The 18490-nt window shown below is 55.9% G+C and overlaps 10 protein-coding genes across 10 annotated transcripts; 4 read left to right on the top strand and 6 right to left on the bottom strand.

The window, feature by feature from the left end:
- Positions 1 to 47: 47 nt before the first annotated feature.
- mmm1 (ERMES complex subunit MMM1) lies at positions 48 to 1627 on the bottom strand (the record flags this gene model as incomplete). Its single annotated transcript, XM_073692927.1, has 3 exons — positions 48 to 1464; positions 1515 to 1545; positions 1612 to 1627. 3 exons carry the CDS (start codon positions 1625 to 1627, stop codon positions 48 to 50), a joined length of 1464 nt encoding a protein of 487 aa, XP_073553326.1.
- Positions 1628 to 1858: 231 nt separating this feature from the next.
- Positions 1859 to 2972, top strand: BDV59DRAFT_167129 (DUF1183 domain protein). The gene has a single exon (XM_073687838.1). It carries the CDS (start codon positions 2006 to 2008, stop codon positions 2942 to 2944), a length of 939 nt encoding a protein of 312 aa, XP_073553325.1. The 5' UTR covers positions 1859 to 2005; the 3' UTR covers positions 2945 to 2972.
- BDV59DRAFT_167128 (transcription factor TFIIIB subunit BDP1) lies at positions 2973 to 4895 on the bottom strand. Its single transcript, XM_073687837.1, has 2 exons — positions 4845 to 4895; positions 2973 to 4779 (listed from the first exon to the last, which is right to left on the bottom strand). Exons 1-2 carry the CDS (start codon positions 4870 to 4872, stop codon positions 3158 to 3160), a joined length of 1650 nt encoding a protein of 549 aa, XP_073553324.1. The 5' UTR covers positions 4873 to 4895; the 3' UTR covers positions 2973 to 3157.
- A 1531-nt stretch (positions 4896 to 6426) lies between these two features.
- On the top strand, positions 6427 to 7817 carry BDV59DRAFT_6249 (E3 ubiquitin-protein ligase BRE1). The gene has a single exon (XM_073696786.1). It carries the CDS (start codon positions 6686 to 6688, stop codon positions 7676 to 7678), a length of 993 nt encoding a protein of 330 aa, XP_073553323.1. The 5' UTR covers positions 6427 to 6685; the 3' UTR covers positions 7679 to 7817.
- A 457-nt stretch (positions 7818 to 8274) lies between these two features.
- Positions 8275 to 9405, bottom strand: BDV59DRAFT_167123 (urease accessory protein UreF). Its single transcript, XM_073687836.1, has 2 exons — positions 9134 to 9405; positions 8275 to 9076 (listed from the first exon to the last, which is right to left on the bottom strand). The coding sequence occupies exons 1-2, from the start codon at positions 9285 to 9287 to the stop codon at positions 8307 to 8309; spliced, it is 924 nt and encodes a 307-aa protein (XP_073553322.1). The 5' UTR covers positions 9288 to 9405; the 3' UTR covers positions 8275 to 8306.
- A 180-nt stretch (positions 9406 to 9585) lies between these two features.
- On the top strand, positions 9586 to 12039 carry BDV59DRAFT_167121 (protein kinase COQ8). Its single transcript, XM_073687835.1, has 3 exons — positions 9586 to 10453; positions 10508 to 10766; positions 10817 to 12039. Exons 1-3 carry the CDS (start codon positions 9641 to 9643, stop codon positions 11920 to 11922), a joined length of 2178 nt encoding a protein of 725 aa, XP_073553321.1. The 5' UTR covers positions 9586 to 9640; the 3' UTR covers positions 11923 to 12039.
- Positions 12040 to 12041: 2 nt separating this feature from the next.
- On the bottom strand, positions 12042 to 13613 carry BDV59DRAFT_167119 (alpha-mannosyltransferase). The gene has a single exon (XM_073687834.1). The coding sequence runs from the start codon at positions 13339 to 13341 to the stop codon at positions 12160 to 12162; it is 1182 nt and encodes a 393-aa protein (XP_073553320.1). The 5' UTR covers positions 13342 to 13613; the 3' UTR covers positions 12042 to 12159.
- Positions 13614 to 14383: 770 nt separating this feature from the next.
- BDV59DRAFT_167117 (uncharacterized protein) lies at positions 14384 to 14659 on the bottom strand. The gene has a single exon (XM_073687833.1). It carries the CDS (start codon positions 14632 to 14634, stop codon positions 14428 to 14430), a length of 207 nt encoding a protein of 68 aa, XP_073553319.1. The 5' UTR covers positions 14635 to 14659; the 3' UTR covers positions 14384 to 14427.
- A 330-nt stretch (positions 14660 to 14989) lies between these two features.
- Positions 14990 to 17168, top strand: BDV59DRAFT_167116 (putative Snf1 kinase complex beta-subunit Gal83). Its single transcript, XM_073687832.1, has 3 exons — positions 14990 to 15890; positions 15945 to 16542; positions 16598 to 17168. Exons 1-3 carry the CDS (start codon positions 15169 to 15171, stop codon positions 16643 to 16645), a joined length of 1368 nt encoding a protein of 455 aa, XP_073553318.1. The 5' UTR covers positions 14990 to 15168; the 3' UTR covers positions 16646 to 17168.
- On the bottom strand, positions 17169 to 18489 carry kae1 (O-sialoglycoprotein endopeptidase). Its single transcript, XM_073687831.1, has 2 exons — positions 18013 to 18489; positions 17169 to 17926 (listed from the first exon to the last, which is right to left on the bottom strand). The coding sequence occupies exons 1-2, from the start codon at positions 18362 to 18364 to the stop codon at positions 17208 to 17210; spliced, it is 1071 nt and encodes a 356-aa protein (XP_073553317.1). The 5' UTR covers positions 18365 to 18489; the 3' UTR covers positions 17169 to 17207.
- Position 18490: the final 1 nt, after the last annotated feature.

The raw sequence follows: 18490 nt of genomic DNA, 5'->3' as shown, positions 1-18490 counted from the left end.
GATATTTTTGAATGGGAAAGTCTACTATTATACATATACATCTCGTATCAGTTACCTACAGCAGCGTCAGGTAACGAACCTGGCATGTGAAAATCATCGCTCGTCGCGCCGCGGCTGTCTTCTCGAGTCATCGGGTGTCCATGGAACCCGCCCGTCTCAACATTGAAGCTGCTCGATCTTGAGACACTGTCGAACTGCGGCCGGACTCCACGGAATCGTAAGCCGTCGGGTGCCTGATCAAAGTCGTCCCGCAAACCTGGTCCCAGGTCGGCCGACATGGTAGACCGGGGCGCGGCGTTCGACCCCGTCTCGGAATCCTCTCCTGTCCGTACGCCAGTACGACCCATGCGAGGCCACAGGTCTGGCAGTCCGATGACTTGCACCCGTGGCTCTACCACCCGCTCCTCAAACCACGCATGCACACGCGCCTCCACCAGTTGAGCCACCTTTGGCACGTCCTGGAGACGGCTGCGGGAGCCAATAAGGGACCTCACCGAGAGGTCGAGTCGATAATCCGGCAGGAAGGAGAACGCAACGTTGCTTTTCGGGCTGGTCTTTGGAGGGGCGCCGGATGCGTCGGTATACTGTTCGTTGGGGTTTGCGGAGGGGTTTCCAGGCTGTGTTTGAGCATTGGTCCCATCAGCGGCTGCAGGCGTTGGCGATGGGGAGGGAGTGTGGAGGGGCGGCGTGGATGCAGGAACCAGGGAGATGCACAGGGTCCCTGAGAACCGCACAACAGAAATCGACAGGGCGACAGGTAGAATCGCAGAACCAGGTTTTGGGTAGTTCAGGAGTAGCGACGTCTCTATACCGATCGAGAGGTTATCGTCGCTCAAGTCGACATCCAGGAGGGCCTGGAGCCTCCCTCCGTCGGAGTTGGGATCATCGACGGCGATGATGCGGCAGTTGCTAAAAATGGGGAACTCCTCGCCGAGTGAGATATCCGTTACTGCGATTTTGTCTATGAAAGAGGGCTTCTTCTCTGGGTTGTTCAACGCTGCGGTCAACGAACTGAGTATTGACGACGTCGGCTCATCCTTGAGGAGATACGCCGTCTGTCGATACTGCGCAATTGTTTGTGCAATCAGCACATTGAACCAGTCCAGGGATTCTGGTTGATGGGATGAATGGTGGACCCGGTGTCGGCCATGCTTTGAGGGGTTTGTGGGGATGGCGCCGTAGTAGGTCTTTCGCAAGATGGATCGGGTGTTCGTCGAGGAGGACGGGACGGGTCGGAGGACATTCGAGGTAGATGGCTTTTCCCGCAATGACCTGGAACCAGTCTCGTTCGTGGGAATGGTGTAAATTGAATTGGAGCGTCGGTGGGTAGATGCGCGGTGGGAGAGGCCGCGGGACGGCGGAGGCGGTGCTTCACCGAAAATGAAGAATTTAATAAAGGCTCCAATCAGCAACACCACGGAAAGCTGGCCCAAAAGGAAGCCTTGGGTAAAGGAAAGACTTCGACTGTCGGGTTAGTGAACGTATTGCCCTGGAGATAAGCGGTGACGACGTACGAGGACGGAGCCGGGACGGGCGAGGGTTCATCTGGTGGGCACGAAACAGTTAGTACGGAACTGACTGGGAGAGACGGGGAAAGCAAGGGGGTCGCACTTTGCTGAAAATTCATTGTCAGCCACTGTAGACCTCAAGAGAGTCCCATATCCCATCGCCACACCGGTGGAGTAGAGATTGGGGGTGTGTTGAGAGGAGGAGGTGGTGGTGGTGGTGGTGGTGAGGAGGGAAGTGTAGAGTTAGTGGTCGATGGTTTGCCTCGGAGCGCCCAATGGAGACTAGCGTGTCCGGGGGGATTTCCTGCCTGAGGATCAAAAGTCCAGAACGTCTTGCTGTCAACCTCCAAGTTTACGAGTATCATCACGATCGCCGGAGAGGCCACGTTACCAATCGCCTCCATGGATCATAATTCATAAAGGGGTATCCTATTCGGATTGAACGTCGATCAAGCCAATTCTCTCGACCAACCCTAGCGGACTACATCTGAGAAACTATGAAACCCTCGATCAAACTACACCTCCTCCTCGCCCTTCTGCTCTCTTCACCCACTCTCTCCTACAACCGAGCTGCCCAAAGCCCACCGGGAAAGAATGCCATCCTCCTTTCCAAAGTTCAAACCTTGACTCTTCGCGGCAACCGTCTCACAAGCTCCCGACGAGTTGCCCCAATTCCCCAGCTCAAGTGTATCGGTCCTTCCAAGCGCATCTGCGACATGTATCCGATCGACACGATGCGCTGCACCAACGCCGGCTACGACTATGACGAAGAGGATGTCCAATGGACCTGCACTGCTTCCCTCCCGGCGGAGCTGAAACTCGGTGCTACTGACGTCGTCTGCGAAGGTTACCGCGATGCAGATGACCCCTTCGTGTTGAAGGGGAGCTGCGGTGTGGAGTATCGACTGCTACTGACGGAGCTGGGTGAGAGGAAATTCGGGCGTGTGCGCGAGGAGGATTCTTGGCTGAGTGACGCGCTGTCGTGGTCTCGTGGGCGCAAAGCCATGGCCATCCTGGGCGACTTGATCTTCTTCATGTTTATTGCTGCATGCTTCCTGCTCATCTTATGGCCAATGTTGAGGGATTGTTTTGGTCTGCGGCGAAATGGAGGAGGCTGGAATTTTGGTCGTGGTTGGGGAGGGGGAGGCGGCGGCGGTGGAGGCCCGTTCTATCCTCCAGGGCCACCACCGCCGTATAGTCCCTGTAATGATGGTTCTTTCTCTTCGGGACCGGGATGGAGACCAGGATTTTGGACAGGTGCATTGGGAGGTGGCGCGTTGGGCTATGGCCTTGGGAGACAGCAAAATGCAGGCCGACGAGCTGCCTCTCGACGATGGGGCAATCCATACAATAATGGAGAAGGCAACTCAGGTTCAGCGTCTCGGTTTTCAGCTCCGTCTACGAGCACTGGTTTCGGCTCAACCCGTCGCAGGTGAATGGGGACGCTCAAGGCTGGACGTAATGTGTTTATTCTTTTGCTGATTAGCTCATATACCCTCTAGCAAGTTGTTCTCAGCCCGAAGAACCCCAAAGTCGTAAGAACCCACAGCGCCGTTGCACAATAAAGACATCCACGCCGTCCCGTCATCATCATGGTTATAAACACCTCTCGGTTGAAACGCCGTGCTAAGAAAAGTGAGTTCTTGAATTCAGAAATCATCAATAGTACCCAAGATCTCCTCTGTCCCATCTCCCGCATTCTTGGACTGTTTCCTGTTCCGTTTGCCTTTAGTCGGAGCAGAATTGTTTTTATCCTGAGCATCGCCATCAGCTGCGCCATCAGGGTTTCGAAGGAGCTCCTCCTGAGCCTGTTTCTCCTTCGCGTGCTGGTCCTCGATGCGTTTCTTCTCCTCGTCGAGTTCTTGTTGGACAAGTTTGGGATCATCATAGACCGTGTTGGTCATTTCCGAATAGGTCGTAATGTCGATGGCCTCCCTTGGGCCCAGCAATGTCTCTTTGATTCGCTCCGGGTCCCTGCGCTCTTCATTGTTGAACTTCAGCTTGATCTGGCGACGCGATCTGCCGGGAAAAAACTTGCTGATCATCATGAAATCCGTCCCAAACATCCGTAGACCACGGTAGAATAGATCCGTCATGTCTTCGTCCCAGGATTCTGTCTTGGAACGTTTCCCGTACGAAGACTGATTTATGCGTCGCGTGAGCGAGTTTTCAACCACATCTTCCAGCTCCCCAGCGTTCCGCGCGGCGTCAGCATGCCGGTCTACCTGCAGCGAAGTCGTATCGAGCACGATCTCGCCGTTGACGATGCGCATCTGCGGCCCGGATTGAGATTGCTTATCGACAAGGTTGTCGATAGAGGCTCTCTCATCACTCTGTTTCGGAGCTGCCGATTCTTCCTTCAGCAATTCTTGTTGTGATTTTTGCTTCCGCTCCAGTTCCTCCTGGTCCATCTTGCGTAGTTCCATTTCTCGGGTGGATTTCTTTCCCGACTTGAGATCCTTGCACAACTCTGACATTTTGATCAGCGAAGGTGCAATCTCGATATCCTCGGCGCCCTCGGGGGTCGGCTCGCGCTTCCGCCGCACACGTCGCTTCCGTTCTTTGCCCGTCGCGCTCTCATCCTTGGACGTCTTTCGGCTTTTAGACTTTGACAGTTTCCGGAGCTGACCGGGGGGAATCTGCGACTGAGCGCGATCGGACTCTTCCGTCGTCAGGCCGTCGGTGGCCTGCGTCGCTGGTGGCGTGATAAGATTAGAGGCATCTTGTAGCGGGGGAATTTCCACCGGGGCTGTTATTGAAGCGGTGCGGGCGCGTTTAGACGGACGGGCCTCTGTCGCCGATTCGATCGAGGGGTGGACTTCAGGCGGGATGTGTGACTCATCCTCCTCGTGCAAACCACTGATGGAAGCCCGCTCCTGACGGTGATTACTCGGTACGCCGATGGTCGTCGGTGGTGCAGGTTCGGCCGGAGATGTGCGCGCCGGAGGTGGAGACGGCTGAGGGGGAGTTGGGATTATACTAGTAGCTGTTGTCGAGAATGAGGCCTTCCGCTTAGGTTGCGGAATGGGGACTGGGACGGGTGTCGCATTTTGGGTAGCGGTTGCAGGGGGGTTCTGAGTTGATGGCTCTGACGACGCAGTGGGCTCGGTCGTAGAGCCACGTCGGCTCGGCTCGGGGGTCGCTGAAGTTGCTGCAGGCTGGGGCGTCTGAGCAGTCGATGCCTGGGATGCAACGCTGGGTCGTCTGGGAGGTGGTGCAGGAGCAGCGCGCCGGGCGGGCGCCTTGGGAGCGAATTTCTTGCCCGACTTATCTGAAGGGAAGTTAGCTTGGAATGAAAATGACAAAAAAAAAACAAAAAGATTCAGGACGACATACTGATGGCGGAACTGGAGAAGGACTTCATGGCGTGAGCATGGCGACCGAGAGTGCCTGGAGGATGTAAAAGTCTAGATGCTTTTTGCCCGATTCATCTGAACGGGGTAGAAGCGGGTGTGGTCACGTGGGAGGCGCTAGGGCGAACGCTAAACTTCCACGCCGGAAAATCCTCCTGGCTTCACCAAGTCTCCCTCTCTCTGCTGGCTTATCTCACCTCCCCCCTCTTCCTCCCTCTCCTTCTCCCTCGCCCTCCCATCACCACACACCTTTCACATCCTGTTCTTTTACACGGCCGGATCTCGCCGCGGTCTCTGTCCCCGGCTCACTGCTCCTCAGTGGAGACGGCCGTTGCCTTGCTCGTGCCTTCTCTCTAGCCACTGATGCCGGCCGCCGACGCCTCCCCCGTCGCATCGTCCGAGTCCGGTTTCGTCAAGATGGAAGACCGGAAGAGACCTGCTGCGTATGACAATAATGATTCTGCCCCCCCGTTGAAGAAGCAAGCGACTTCTGTCAATGGGGGTGGGAAACCGCATCCTGACGCTGATATGCCCTGGAAAGACGATCTAGAGGTGAGTTTACGCGACATTTGGGGGTGATGAAAGATGGGTGGATTTTTCTTCTCGATCACCGCCCAATTTCGACTGGGCGAGGTTTCGAGTGATCGAGGATACATGGATTCAGTACTGACAAATACTTTGTGCAACAGCGGTTCCAGAAGGATGCGATATGGCGCCAGATGCAGGAATATAAACGCGAAAAGAATGCTCTGGAGACGAGAGTGAACCAGATGTCAAAGACTACCACGCAACTTAATGAACACCTGCGAATTATTGATGCGTGGTACAACCAGGTGAGCGATCTGTCGGCGACCGTCCAAAATATGTAAACTGAGTTTCTAACCTTCTTGCAGTTGATTGACGAAATTAAAATTCTGATTGGCCCGTTGGAAGGAGGTCAGGGTGCGTGCAATTCGGGAGCGTCGCTAAAATTGATTCCGAGGCTGACGACGTTTAGATCGCCCTTCATTCAAGAGTTCCTTACTCTTCGACGATGCCGAGAAATTCGAGAAACATCTGCAGTCTCGGTCTCACGACATCCGAGAGATTATATCCCGGTGCGCCTCCGGCGCGCCGAAGGTGACTCCTGAAGTATCCGAATTGCAAAGTCAACTATCCAAAAAATTGGCCGAAGAGAAAGCTACGATTACGGAGCTTGAGAAGGCCCTCTCCGAAAAACAACAACTCGAGGAGAGTCTCGAGGAAGCCTCTCTCCGGTACATGGTGGCGGAGAAGAAACTTGATCGCGCCCGGAGTGTCACTGTCGCCAAGTTGGAAAAACAGTATATTTTCGGTGCGCAACGACCGGGGGGTGACAGTGCTTCCACACAACAGCGCGAGGAGACGGCAACCCCCAATGGAGCGACCCCCGTGGCCGAGCGCAGCCCGGAATCCGAGGAGGCACTTCACCGGATTTCAGCGATCTCTGAGAAGCAAAAGGAACAGTTGCAGAAATTAGAGGCCGAGAATGCCAGTTTGCTCGGTCAGATTACGGACATGAACATTAAGGTAGGACCGACACCCGGACTTGGCCGCCGAGACTCGCTTAATACTAACCGGGCTTGGTAGCGCTCGAAACTGACGGATGATGATTACGCGCATACGGATTTATTTAAACAATTACGGTCCCAGTATGAGGATGTGGTGAAGCGGATAAACCATCTAGAGGCGACCAATGTGCAATTACGTGAGGAAGCGACGAAGCTACGATCGGAACGGACTGCATATCGGACTCAAGTTGACGAGGAAACGCAGAATGTTGTGGCGGAAAAGGAGGCGCAACTGATGCGGGCGGAGACGGATCTAGCGCGGATACGGAATGCTCGCGACGAACTCTTGGCCGATCAGCAGATGCGCAAGGCTGCACAAGAGCAGGAGAAGACAGCGTCGCTCAAGGTGCAGGAACTTGCCGACGCCGCAAAGGCCCAGATTGCGTCTTTGGAATCGGAGGTTCAGCGACTCCGTCTACAGGTGGATAACGCGAAGGAGACACAACCCGAGGTCGACGAAATCCCTGTCGAGGAGTTACGGGTGAAATACCGTACGCTCGAGCGCCAATATTCCATGCTCAATACCGAGCTTACGTCCATGCAAACTGCGTGCAAGAAATACTCGTCACTGGCCTCCCAGAAAGTGTCGGACTACAGCGTCCTTGAAGAGAAGGTCGCACGGCTGACGGCCGAGAAATCCAAGGCCGACCAGAAGTATTTTGCGGCGATGAAGAGCAAGGAGGCGCGGGATATGGAAGTTCGTACTCTGCGAATGCAGAATTCGAAGAGTTCGGACATTGTCTCTCAGCTGAAGGAATCCGAAGCGGCCACTCGTTCGTTGCTGTCCAACATGGAGAAGCAAGTCAGTGAGACTCGGGAAGCGCTTAACTCGATGATCCAGAAGCACAATTCCGCGCAACAACAGATTACTGAGAACGGTATCATGATGGATGGCCTCAGAGGGCAGATTACCGAGCTGAAAAACCTCTCCGTGTCCAAAGATTCGGCTCTGGCGAATGCGTCTAGTGCTTGTCGCCTAGCCGAGACGGAGGTGGAAGGACTGAAGGCCAACCTTGCTGATACCAAAAAGAGCCTGGAGAATTGGAAGAACAAGAGTCTTGGCAATTCCTCCTCTGAGTATGAGATGTTGCGGGTAAGGACCTTGAATTTACCTGATTGCTTTCGAACTCTTAAACTGACCGTTCTAGACACTCGCACTTTGTACTGTCTGTCGACGAAACTTCAAGAACACGGCCATCAAGACCTGCGGACATGTTTTCTGCCGTGACTGTGTCGAGGAGCGTCTCACCTCACGCTCCCGGAAATGTCCTAACTGCAACCGATCTTTCGGCAACAACGATTACATGCACATTACCCTGTAATCGGGTTGCCGCTATCCCTTCTTGTATCATACTTTCTGTTCTTCTTTCTCCCCGTTTATTTCTGTCTTACCCCTTTTAACATTGTTCTTGCTTTCTCACCTTTTCGACGGAAAACGGCTTCTGGTGCGGTGTTTTGATGCGTGCGGTTTTAGCCGGATCGGAATTCAGAGGGGCTGGCGTTTGATATGTGTTTCTGCTCAGATGAGCAGATCTGTTTCACTTTGCATATTTGGCCCTTTATCGGGGTCGGTCTGGTCATGGTCTTCCTCGGGCGAGGATTTTTCTCTCTGTTTTACTCCTTTTTCTTTTTCTTTTTCCTTTTTGGGCTTTTTGGATACCCACTTAGTGTTGGAAGCGGCACGTGGGTGGGAAGTGGTGGCGCGAGATGTAGGATTAGTTTGGACGCTCGATGGACGGGCGAGGATGATGAATACATCCATATATTACGCAGTCATGCAGGAAATAACACCAAGACGTACTGATCTATTGAAGGAAGCAAAGATAACAGGCATAAGGTCGTTACATTCATGATTATTACGAATTAAATATTCTACTGTACAGAAGTTCGTGTCTCCCCACCCAGAGATCTAACGCGGGAACCACCTGCCCCGCCTCTTCAACGGGGGTGTCCCATTCGCGATCTATCCGGGCGACGATCATGTCTTGGAGGTTCTTGCTAGCGAGCACGCTCTGCGCCTGGTAGGGGCCCATGACGGACGCGCGCACAGCGGCACTGAGCACGGCCTTGGCATGGTTCAACATGAAGACGTAGGCGGTCTGGCGCGCGTCCATGCCCATGGCCAGACAGACGACACCCCAGAGCGGGGCGAAATGGCCCTTGGGGCCGAGGAAATCGGCATCGTCGGGGGACATCTTCAGAGCGTCGGAGAAGGCCTCGATGGCCTTGACGGCCTTGGGGGCGGCTCCGCCGCTCAGGAACGGATCGTTGGCATAGGTGCCCCGGAAGGCGCGCTCCCAGACGCCGATGAGCGCGCGACCCTGCGCGACGCTGGCCCGTTGGGCGACGACGCACGGCGTCGACGCGTCCAGGTCGTTATCGAGTGTTTCCAGCTCATGGGGCTGCCGGTAGGCGGCGAGAACGTATGGGAGGGAGGTACTCGCCATGGAGGCGATGGAGAGTTTGAGGAAGCGGTGGAAGGAAGCAGTAGGGGTGACGGAGCGAGGGAGGGGCTTGTTGTGTGCGATGTAGGACTCCAGCCCGCTGGAGTATGCGAAAGAGCCCAGTGGGAGGGCGGAATCGGAGAGAAGGAGGAGCGCATGGGTGGGGATTACGGTGGTGGTGTCTGGGGAGGGATGAGCGATTGTCCTGGAGGGAGAGGAATGTTGATTGAGAGGCGCACCTTCAGGGAGAGAGAGGTATGAGGAGTCTTGGTCGTCGTCTGGTGTTGTCCCCGAGGCCTGAGCGAGGCGATATCGGGCATTGTGGAGGCGATACTCGAGATCGGCGATCTCTTTCTCGAGGGCAGGAATGGAGACCAACTGCTTGCCGGGCATGGATGAAAGGAATGGAAGATGGGTGGCAGGTGTGCAGGAGACGTGGAGAGAGCCGACACCGAGATCAATGGGCGGAGATGGAGGAGGACGAGGCGTGGAGAGGGAGCAGACGAGATTGATATAGTTCGCCCGCCCCGACCCTTATCAGTGAGTAAAAGCATTAGACGAACAAAACTCGCCCGATAAATTCCGTTTCGGCATTGCCCGGGAGGCGGTGGGCCGCGGCAGAACGCGGCCTTCGGCGAACTTCAACACCTTCCCGATGCGGTAAGCCTCTTGACCTCGTGCGTTTCTTTTCCTCGTGGACTCTTCTCGGCGAACCTCATTCTCTCGTCTCTCTCTTCCTCCTGACGATGTCCGGTAAGCGTCTGCTGGACACTCTCCAGGTGCTCAATGTCGCCAAAGCCGTCGCGATCAAGCACCTGGCTGTGCGTCAGCGGCAGTTGGATTTATTTACCCGTACCTCGTCTCTCACCAAAGGCATCAAAGCCCAGGCCGATGGGTTGTGTATGACCGCTCAGGCGGCCACCGCTCTCGCCAAACGTTTCAACGAACCTTCTCCCCCTTCGCCGACTCCCCAATCTGCCGCCCCGACGAGGCCTCCTCCTCCTTCCGGTTCTCCCGATGCGTCGGCATCCTCTCCTCCGCCGAACCCCCCACATGCGGCGGCCTTGTCGCCTGACCAGGCGCGTCAGGCTCAACGACAGGCCGAGTCCCAGATTCCCACGACGGCGGCCAGACACAATGGCGGTGAAGCGTCCAGTGAGTTGGATGTCAGCCGACAGCAGGATGTATACTATCAGCCCTCCCACACGGCGAGTCCGGAACTGTCTGGACTCCCGCGGGTCAAAGTGCCGAAGAGCGCCAATGCGACACAGGTCGCGGTGGACAGCGAAATCAACTCCGATGTGTTCCATTCCCCTGTCACACCAGAGAAGGGGGCGCAAGAAGACCTCCCCGAGGAAGTGATGAATCAAATCTTCCACAGTCCGAGGGTGGCCAAAGTGCTGTCTAGGAAACCTGTGACGGATCGGAGGACTGCTGAGCAACCATTGAAGCCCGTGGAGAATATTACCACCGCGGTTCCAGAGCAGGCGAAGGAGAAGGAAGCTGAAGATCTCGGAAATCTCCTTGCGAAGGAGGTCGTCCCAGATTCGATCCATGAGGTTCGTCAGACTTCGGCCGTACCGTCTCAATGAGATGATTGACCAGCACAACAGGCGCCGACAACGGAAGACAGCTACAGGATGATGGAGTCTCGCGTTCCCTCCTCGCGGATCGGTAGACTGTGGCAGTATGGAGGCCTTGCGACGTCAATGGCCTTTGGTGCCGTTGGCGAAGGGCTGCGACGGGTAACAGGAAGCCAGTCTGATGCTGGCTCGATCATGTTCAGCCCCGGGAACATGGAACGTCTCGTGGCGAAGCTCTCGAAGATGCGTGGCGCTGCGCTTAAGCTGGGTCAAATGCTAAGTTTCCAAGGTAGTCCTTACTAGGAAAGATTCGCAAAACCCGATACTCATCCTCGGCAGACTCGAAAATGCTCCCCGAACCAATCCAACAGGTTCTCCAACGGGTGCAAGACCGCGCGGATTACATGCCGGCATCGCAGCGTGACAAGGTGCTTGCTGACAATCTCGGCCCCGATTGGCGCGATCTCTTCTCGTCCTTCGACGACGTCCCCATGGCTGCCGCTTCCATCGGCCAAGTGCATGGTGCAGTGCTGAAGCGGACCGGCCAGCCTGTCGCCGTCAAAGTCCAATACCCCGGTGTCGCCGATTCCATCGACTCTGACCTCAACAATCTCTCCATCCTCCTCACTGCGTCGCGCCTCCTCCCCCGCGGCCTCTTTCTCGACAAAACCATCGCCAATGCTCGCACCGAACTGGGCTGGGAATGCGACTATACTCGCGAAGCCGAGTGCGGTCACCGTTTCCGCGAGCTCCTCCACGACGATCCTGTCTTTCTTGTGCCGGAAATCATCCCCGAAGCGTCCGGCAAGCACGTCCTCACCATGGAGCGGTTGGAGGGTGTTGCCGTGACGAAGATTCAGACTTTCACTCAGGAACAACGCGACTGGATCGGCACGCAGATTCTGCGACTGTGCCTCCGCGAGATCATCGAATTCCACTACATGCAAACCGACCCCAACTGGACCAACTTCCTATACAACGAACGCACGAATCGCCTGGAATTGCTCGACTTTGGCGCCTCTCGCGAGTACCCTGTCGACTTCATTACAAAATACGTCAGCACCCTCGTCGCCGCCTCCCGCAACGACCGCGACTCTTGCCATCGCCTCTCCATCGACCTGGGGTACCTCACCGGTCATGAATCCCCTGCCATGGTCGAAGCCCACGTGACTTCTATCCTCACGCTCGCAGAGCCGTTCCGGACCTCCTCGCCGGACCTTTACGACTTCAACGACCAAACTATTACCGACCGCGTGCGCGACCTCATCCCGGTGATGATTCGTGAGCGATTGGCGCCGCCGCCCGAGGAGACGTACAGCCTGCATCGGAAGCTGAGCGGGGCGTTCCTACTCTGCGCCCGGCTAGGCAGTCGGGTGCGCTGCAAGGACCTGTTCGCGGATGCGATTGAGAAGGCCGAAGGCCGGGGACTGGTCATCCACTCCTGATTTCTTTTTTGGTATACGGGGGAAGCATGTACGATTATATCACGCGCCAAGGATGCATATTGTAATTATAGACCTATAGAACTATGTACAAGTACAGACAGGGTAATATACATGGGAAGAAAGGTATCGTTCGGTGCATGGCGTCGTATCGCATCAGTGTCTCAACGTAGTTATCGACGAAGCGGATTCGCAAAACGCAGCACAACACAGCGAACCAGTCGCAAGATAGAAAAGTAATCACACGCGGTGTTTTTTATCGGCAAACATGGCGTTCCAGTACCGCTTCGCGCGCTTGCAGATGCCCTTTTGGCCCTTCCACGACTCGAATTTGTGCTCCAACTCACACGCCGTCCAGAGGATCTCCTTCCAGAATCGGCGCTCGACATCGACGCCAAAGTCCTGGATGACCTCGTCCGGGATGGTCCAGGCGCGGGTGTAGCTGCCGTCATCGGCAAAGGCCGGGGTGACGGATTGGTCAATGTTGAAGACGGTGGCCGGGTTGAATTTGGGGAAGTTGGCGTGGATGAAGAAGGCGCGCGGCGGGGCAGCCTTGGAGGTGCCGAGCACGCGCCACTCGCCGCGCTGCGTGAGCGCGTAGTCCTCGATCGGGTCGAACTGCACCATGGCCGAGCCAGCGAGGCCACCCTCAGTGCGATGGCCGATGGCGCAGATAGGCTCGGTGACCTGGTAGTAGGGCTCGCCGAGGGCCAGCGCGGCGGCGACGAAGGTCTCCTTGTCGCCCTCGCCGGCGGCGCCCTGCGACAGCAGCGGGTAGTAGAAGTCCGGCCCCCAGAAGTTGTAGTAGGTGCTGAGGAGGAGGGTCTTGGTGTGGGTTTTCTTGGAGAGGAGGAGCTCGCCGGACTCGCTGGACTGGCGGATGGATTGCGCGCGCGCCGGGTCGGGCTGCGCCGCGATGTCGTAGTAGTATGGCGACACCGTGGTGGCCCAGAAGTCGGGCCAGGTGACCATGTGCTTGGAGCGGAAGGGCTCGCTGGTGAAGAGGGATTCGGGAGGGAGGAGCGGGAAGGCATCGGCGTCGAGGAAGAGGATCTCCTCGAAGGAGGAGAAGAGCATGGCGAAGAGCTTGAACTGGTACTTTTGGATGTCGACGGACTTGGGCACGGCGTCGAGCACATGCGAGAGGACCACGCAGCGGGCGTTGAGGGACGGCAGCACGACGTCGCAGATGTATGTCTCGTACTCGTCGTCGTTGGCGAGGAACACCTCCACGGGGAGCTCGGAGCCCGTCTGGCGTAGCATCCGGAGGGAGATCACTAGGACGGGGAGGTAGGAGCCGCCGGCGGTGGAGACGAGCCCGCGGGTGTTAGGGATGTAGTGAAGAGGGAGGGATTGCGTTTGAAGGTCTTCGACGAAACCGCGGTGTGCAGTCCGCATGGCGTCCACATCCTCCGGGTACATGTCGAGGAGATCAGCACGGTCGTTGGGGTCGGCCTGCTCGAAGCGGACGGAGGGTGCGTTGCCCAGTCGCAAGGGCGGCTCGCATTGGGGCGCATGTTTGACGAGGAGGGGCTGGAATTTGCTCCAGAACTCGATGTGGCCGGCTGGCCTGGTGCCGCTGGCCGCCACGTTTGGTGTTTTGTCGATGGTGGCGGCACTGGACGGTGCAGCGGAGAGAGAGGACGACGAGGAGTATGATTGTCGGTCGGTGGTGGGGTCATTGATGATGGTGTGCGGTCGGGGAACTGGGGATTGATGCCATTGTGAGAGGGACCAGGTGAAGACGAACGCGAGCGATACCGCCAGCAGTAAAGTGCGCACGCGTGAACAAGGTCGCGGCCAGGACATTCTGATGCGGTTCTGTTGATCGTCTCTGTCTATCCAGACTCCGATAAGACGGAGTGGGGTAGAGACTCGGTCGATGGGAGGATGAGGGTGAGGAGGGTAGATGGGAGGAAGAGAAGAGAAACCAAGGGATGGGAAGAATGGAAGGAAAAGAGAAAAGATCGTCAGGATGAGGGAGGAAAATTAGACAGGATGATCAGAAAAGACCCACGCGCATCGTATAAATTCCTCGAGACTGATGACGATGAGACCCAACTAACCGCGCGCGCAGGGAGATAACCAGTGGACCCGGAAAGCAAATTAGTTTGGAGAGTTTCAGGGTCCAGCATGGGACGAAGTATCCACACGGGTCGTTGATATAAGCGTCTGTCAGATGTACTCCGGAGTGTTCCGCGTAGATGGACAATGCCCGCATGGACGGAATTATATTTCTTCTTCCTCCTCCAAAATTGTCGAAAAGGATCCTCGCGGGAGCACGTCTCGACCTTTTCGCCGGACTTCAGGATCACTGGAGAATCCAGACTCACTCGAAACGGATTCTGGGGCGGAAGAAAGCGCCGGAGATGGACAAACAATCATTTTGTGACACTGTTCGACAATGGTATCCGTAATCAAATGCAACATCACTCCGGTGATGATACCTATCAGACAGACTACCGCCAAGAGCGTCAAAATTGGCTGAAGAGAGTCAGAACCGTCAGTTCAGAAGCCATTGGGGTGACATCGTACTTGGAATTCCACCACAAGCTTCCAAGGTAAGAGGATCAAATACAGCGGGATCCGTCCAATGGTCCTGACCGGGACGAGGACGATCTGGAACACAACGAAGAGGAGTTGCAGGAGTCCATAGAATAGATAATAGAAGGGGTAGTAAAGCGCTACCCTAGCAGCGGTGGGGAACCATTCCATCACGTTGATCTGGTCTTGCGGGAGCTGCTGTAGACGATCGATTGTCGAAGTGTAGATGGAGGAATCGACGCCTGTATCGGGCCAGTCACATGACCGCCACAGTCAACTGCTCTCGTTCTTGCATCGTGGTAGTATCGTCTATATTCCATTCGAATCATCGAGCACCAGCATATAGTCTAGCGGCGTCTCAATCAGAGGATACTGGTATGCAGATGGGCCGTTGGTGCTGAGATTGTTTCTCTCTATACTCTCATACTGACCAGCCCGAACAGGCAGGCGGCATCCCCTGACAGAACAGGCAACCCTAAGCCCTACCTGTCCTAAAAGGAAAGTGACTTGCATCGACATCATCAACCATCGACGTCCAGCAACTCTATCAGATCAGATCTCCCATATCTTGCTTTTACCCTGCGCTCTTCTACATTATTCCCTCTGCATTTCCAATTCCCGACTTGAGGCTGGCCCTCTGATGCCCCCATTCTAGAATTCCCCTCTTTCCCCTCTTCTCTACCTTCATCTCCCTCGCGATTGCAGATGGGCAACAATCCTTCCAAAGGCCCTGCCGGAGAGGTGCCTGCGGGCCACACCCCCCATCACGTTCCTGCAAGCGATAAAAAAGTCGCTCGCCGGCCCTCCCTGAATGCCATCTCCGCTACCTCCAAAGCTACGGCTGTCGACCCCTCGGCATCTAAGGAGACGGCAACCGGACACCCCGCTTGCGAGAACCAACCGTCGGTCCAGCAACGACTCCAATCCCGCAGTGTCACCGATTCTCCCACGCGCCAGTCTCTCGATGCCACCAAGGCCTTCCGCGGGGCGTCTTCGCCGGACCCTTCCAACCCGGTCAAGGTCCCAGGCCCTCGCGCGGCCGCCAGGCGTGAAGGCGTAGCGCCCTCTGCGCCCCCTCACAATACCTATTACAGTGCATCGGCTCACCTGCAACGCCCGCCTCGCTTACCACTTCCCATCGGAGATGCCACTGCGACCCCTGGGTCGCCTATCATCGGGCCCGAGGACTCGTCTTTGGGATCACCCCCGTCGGACCGTGTATTGGATGAGCATTCGGGTCAGCGACGCTCTAGATCAGGCAAAGAGACTATCGATGAAGAGGAACTTTTGGATGAGCTGCAGCCGTATACAAGCAGCGGGGTCGGCAAGCCTGTGCCAACCCTGATCGAATGGACGGCTCCGGGCGAGAAGGTATATGTGACGGGTACCTTTGTCAACTGGGAGAAAAAATATCGTCTACATCGAAGGTTTGATCCATCCGGTATCTTTTGCCATGTGCATGTGTCTGACTGTTTTCGCAGCGAGAACAACCCCAACGTCATGTCCACTGTATTGAATCTTCGCCCTGGGACTCATCACTTGAAATTCATCGTCGACGGCGAGATGCGTGCATCGGATAGTCTTCCCACCGCAGTGGATTTCACAAACCACCTGGTGAACTACATCGAGATCAGTGCAGATGACGTCGCTCGCTCTCGTCGCGATAGCGAGAAAGCATCCCAAGGCGCTATTCCTCCTGGTGTTCGCCCGCCCCAAGTTCTTCCGACTCCTGTGTCCGACCAGGTCGAGTCCGTGGACGAGCAGGAAGAACAACCAGAGGAAGTTCCTGCCGGAGACTTTCGCGGTATTATTCCGCAGTTCTTGGTTGATCTGGATAGAGAGGATGAGAACCAAGAAAGCCCGGCATACCAACAAGCAGTCAATGTCTTTGGCGATGCGCCTACGCCGCCCAGCCTGCCTCTCTTCTTGGGCAAATCGATCCTGAACGGGACAACGCCGATGAAAGACGACAGCAGCGTTCTGAACTACCCTAACCACACTGTTTTGAATCATCTTGCCACAAGTAGTATCAAGAATGGGGTTCTTGCCACCAGTGTGACGACCCGATACAAACGCAAGGTAAGATATGGCTCCCTCTTCCGTCTGTGTGGGTGAAATTGACGTACATATCTAGTATGTGACGACAATCTTGTACAAGCCCACAGGAGATATCACGGATTAGACCAGCACAGATGGCAAGGCGGCGTCCTTGCGCATTTCATATCCTGTACCTGCGCCGTGGTCGCCACTATCCCCCATCTTGGCAGCTTCATAGGATGCCCTACGGTAGGCTTCTGTGCCCTTCTCACAGGGGCCTCCAATGTACCTTCGCATTGTCTATATCGGCGTCTACTCAAGGCAGCGATACTGGCTATTTGGTCCCTTTCGAGACAGTGTATTGCCCCGGCATCATCGCGGAGGCTACCTCAAGAGCCCAGCCCCAGAGCGCACGGCGGCGTCAGAGCACGCATACCACACAGCATTAACCCAGCACGGACTTTGGGCGTTGGAAGAGATTGATTTTGCTTTGCTATTCTTCTCCAGACCAATGGGAGCTTGGAATCTCTCGTTCTGTTGATCACATGGCTCTGTTTCATATGCATATAGTTTGTGGACGATATTTGGTGTGACGTGGGCTGTTGCCGGAAAACGAATTAAACCACATTTCGAGCCGTATAACTCATTAATCTGTCATGACAGGATCTTCTATAGAACTCATTACCTTCGTCAATTAATAAAAGTAGCTAATCTCTCCACTTTACAAACACAGCGTCTGTCCGGAAACGCTGTGTACAGGCGGACTCCTTAAGTGGTGTGCGGACCCCTGTCTTGTACGCCAACAGTCCAGCCTGTGCAATCATGATCCCATTGTCAATGCAGAACCGCTCATCGGTGGCATGGACGCTCCCCCCGCGATCTCGAGCCATAATGCCCATCATCTCCTGCAGCCGTTCGTTGCACCCAACGCCCCCTACAATGAGAACCTCCTTCGAGCCGACATGCGCCATCGCACGCTCTGTGATCTCCACCAGCATGGAGAAGATGGTCTCCTGGAGGGAAAAGCACAGATCGGCACGAGTGGGATTTCCCGTTTCCACCGTGTCCGCTGCGTCGGGGGCCTCGTCACTCTGCGGCCCGTCTAAGCCGTACGTCGCGGCAAGGGCGTCGACCGCCGCAAGCATCCCCGAGAAGGAACAGTCCATTCCCTTGACGGTGTAGGGCAGCTCCACGAGCTGTTTTCCTTTCTTGGCCAGCTGTTCGATGTTGTACCCGGGGGCGGGGTCGTTGGAGATGTGGAGGGTTCGGGCGAAGCGGTCCAGACAGTTACCCACGGCGATATCGAGGGTTTCACCAAAGATGCGGTACCGTTGGGAGCTGTACGCAATGACCTGTGTGTTTCCTCCGGAGACGTAGAGCACGACCGGGTTGGTGGAGCCCGTGATCAGTCGGCCCATTTCGATGTCTGTGCAGAGACGCGAAGCGGGTTGGTCAGTGTCCGATCGATCCAGGTACGTAGATGGATGCGAGAGGGATGTCGTGTCTACTTACGTCCGACACAATGATTCACCCCCACCAGGGGCTTCTTCCACAGCAGGCTCAGCATGCGGGCGGCCACTGCAACGCTAGACAGAGGGGCACCCATGCCGGGTCCTTGGGTGAAACAGATGCAGTCGACATCGCTGACGGAGATGTGGGCTTCGCGGAGGGTTCGCTTCACCAGTCTCACGACCCAGGCGCGATGGTGTCGGGCGGTATCCTTGGGGAGAAAGCCCTCGCCGGGAGGAGAGACATAGGTGTGTCGGACGTTGGCGAGGACCTGCGGGGAGCTGCCGTCGTTGGGATGCAACATGATGCCCACACCGAGCTTGTTGGCGGAGCCCTCAAGACCGATGGCGAGCATGGTGCAAGAGCTGCCCTCTGATTCTTCTGGTGTGTTTTGTTCTTTTGTGAGTGTTTTTGTCGTCGAGTAAAAAAAAAATAAAGAGGGTTCAAGGAGGATCTCTGGCTCTACCAGACTTCCAAGAGG

Source organism: Aspergillus ambiguus (assembly GCF_047715705.1).
Source record: "Aspergillus ambiguus strain CBS 117.58 unplaced genomic scaffold BDV59scaffold_1, whole genome shotgun sequence".
NCBI classification, from domain to species: Eukaryota; Fungi; Ascomycota; class Eurotiomycetes; order Eurotiales; family Aspergillaceae; genus Aspergillus; species Aspergillus ambiguus.
This window is presented reverse-complemented; position numbering and strand designations above follow the sequence as displayed.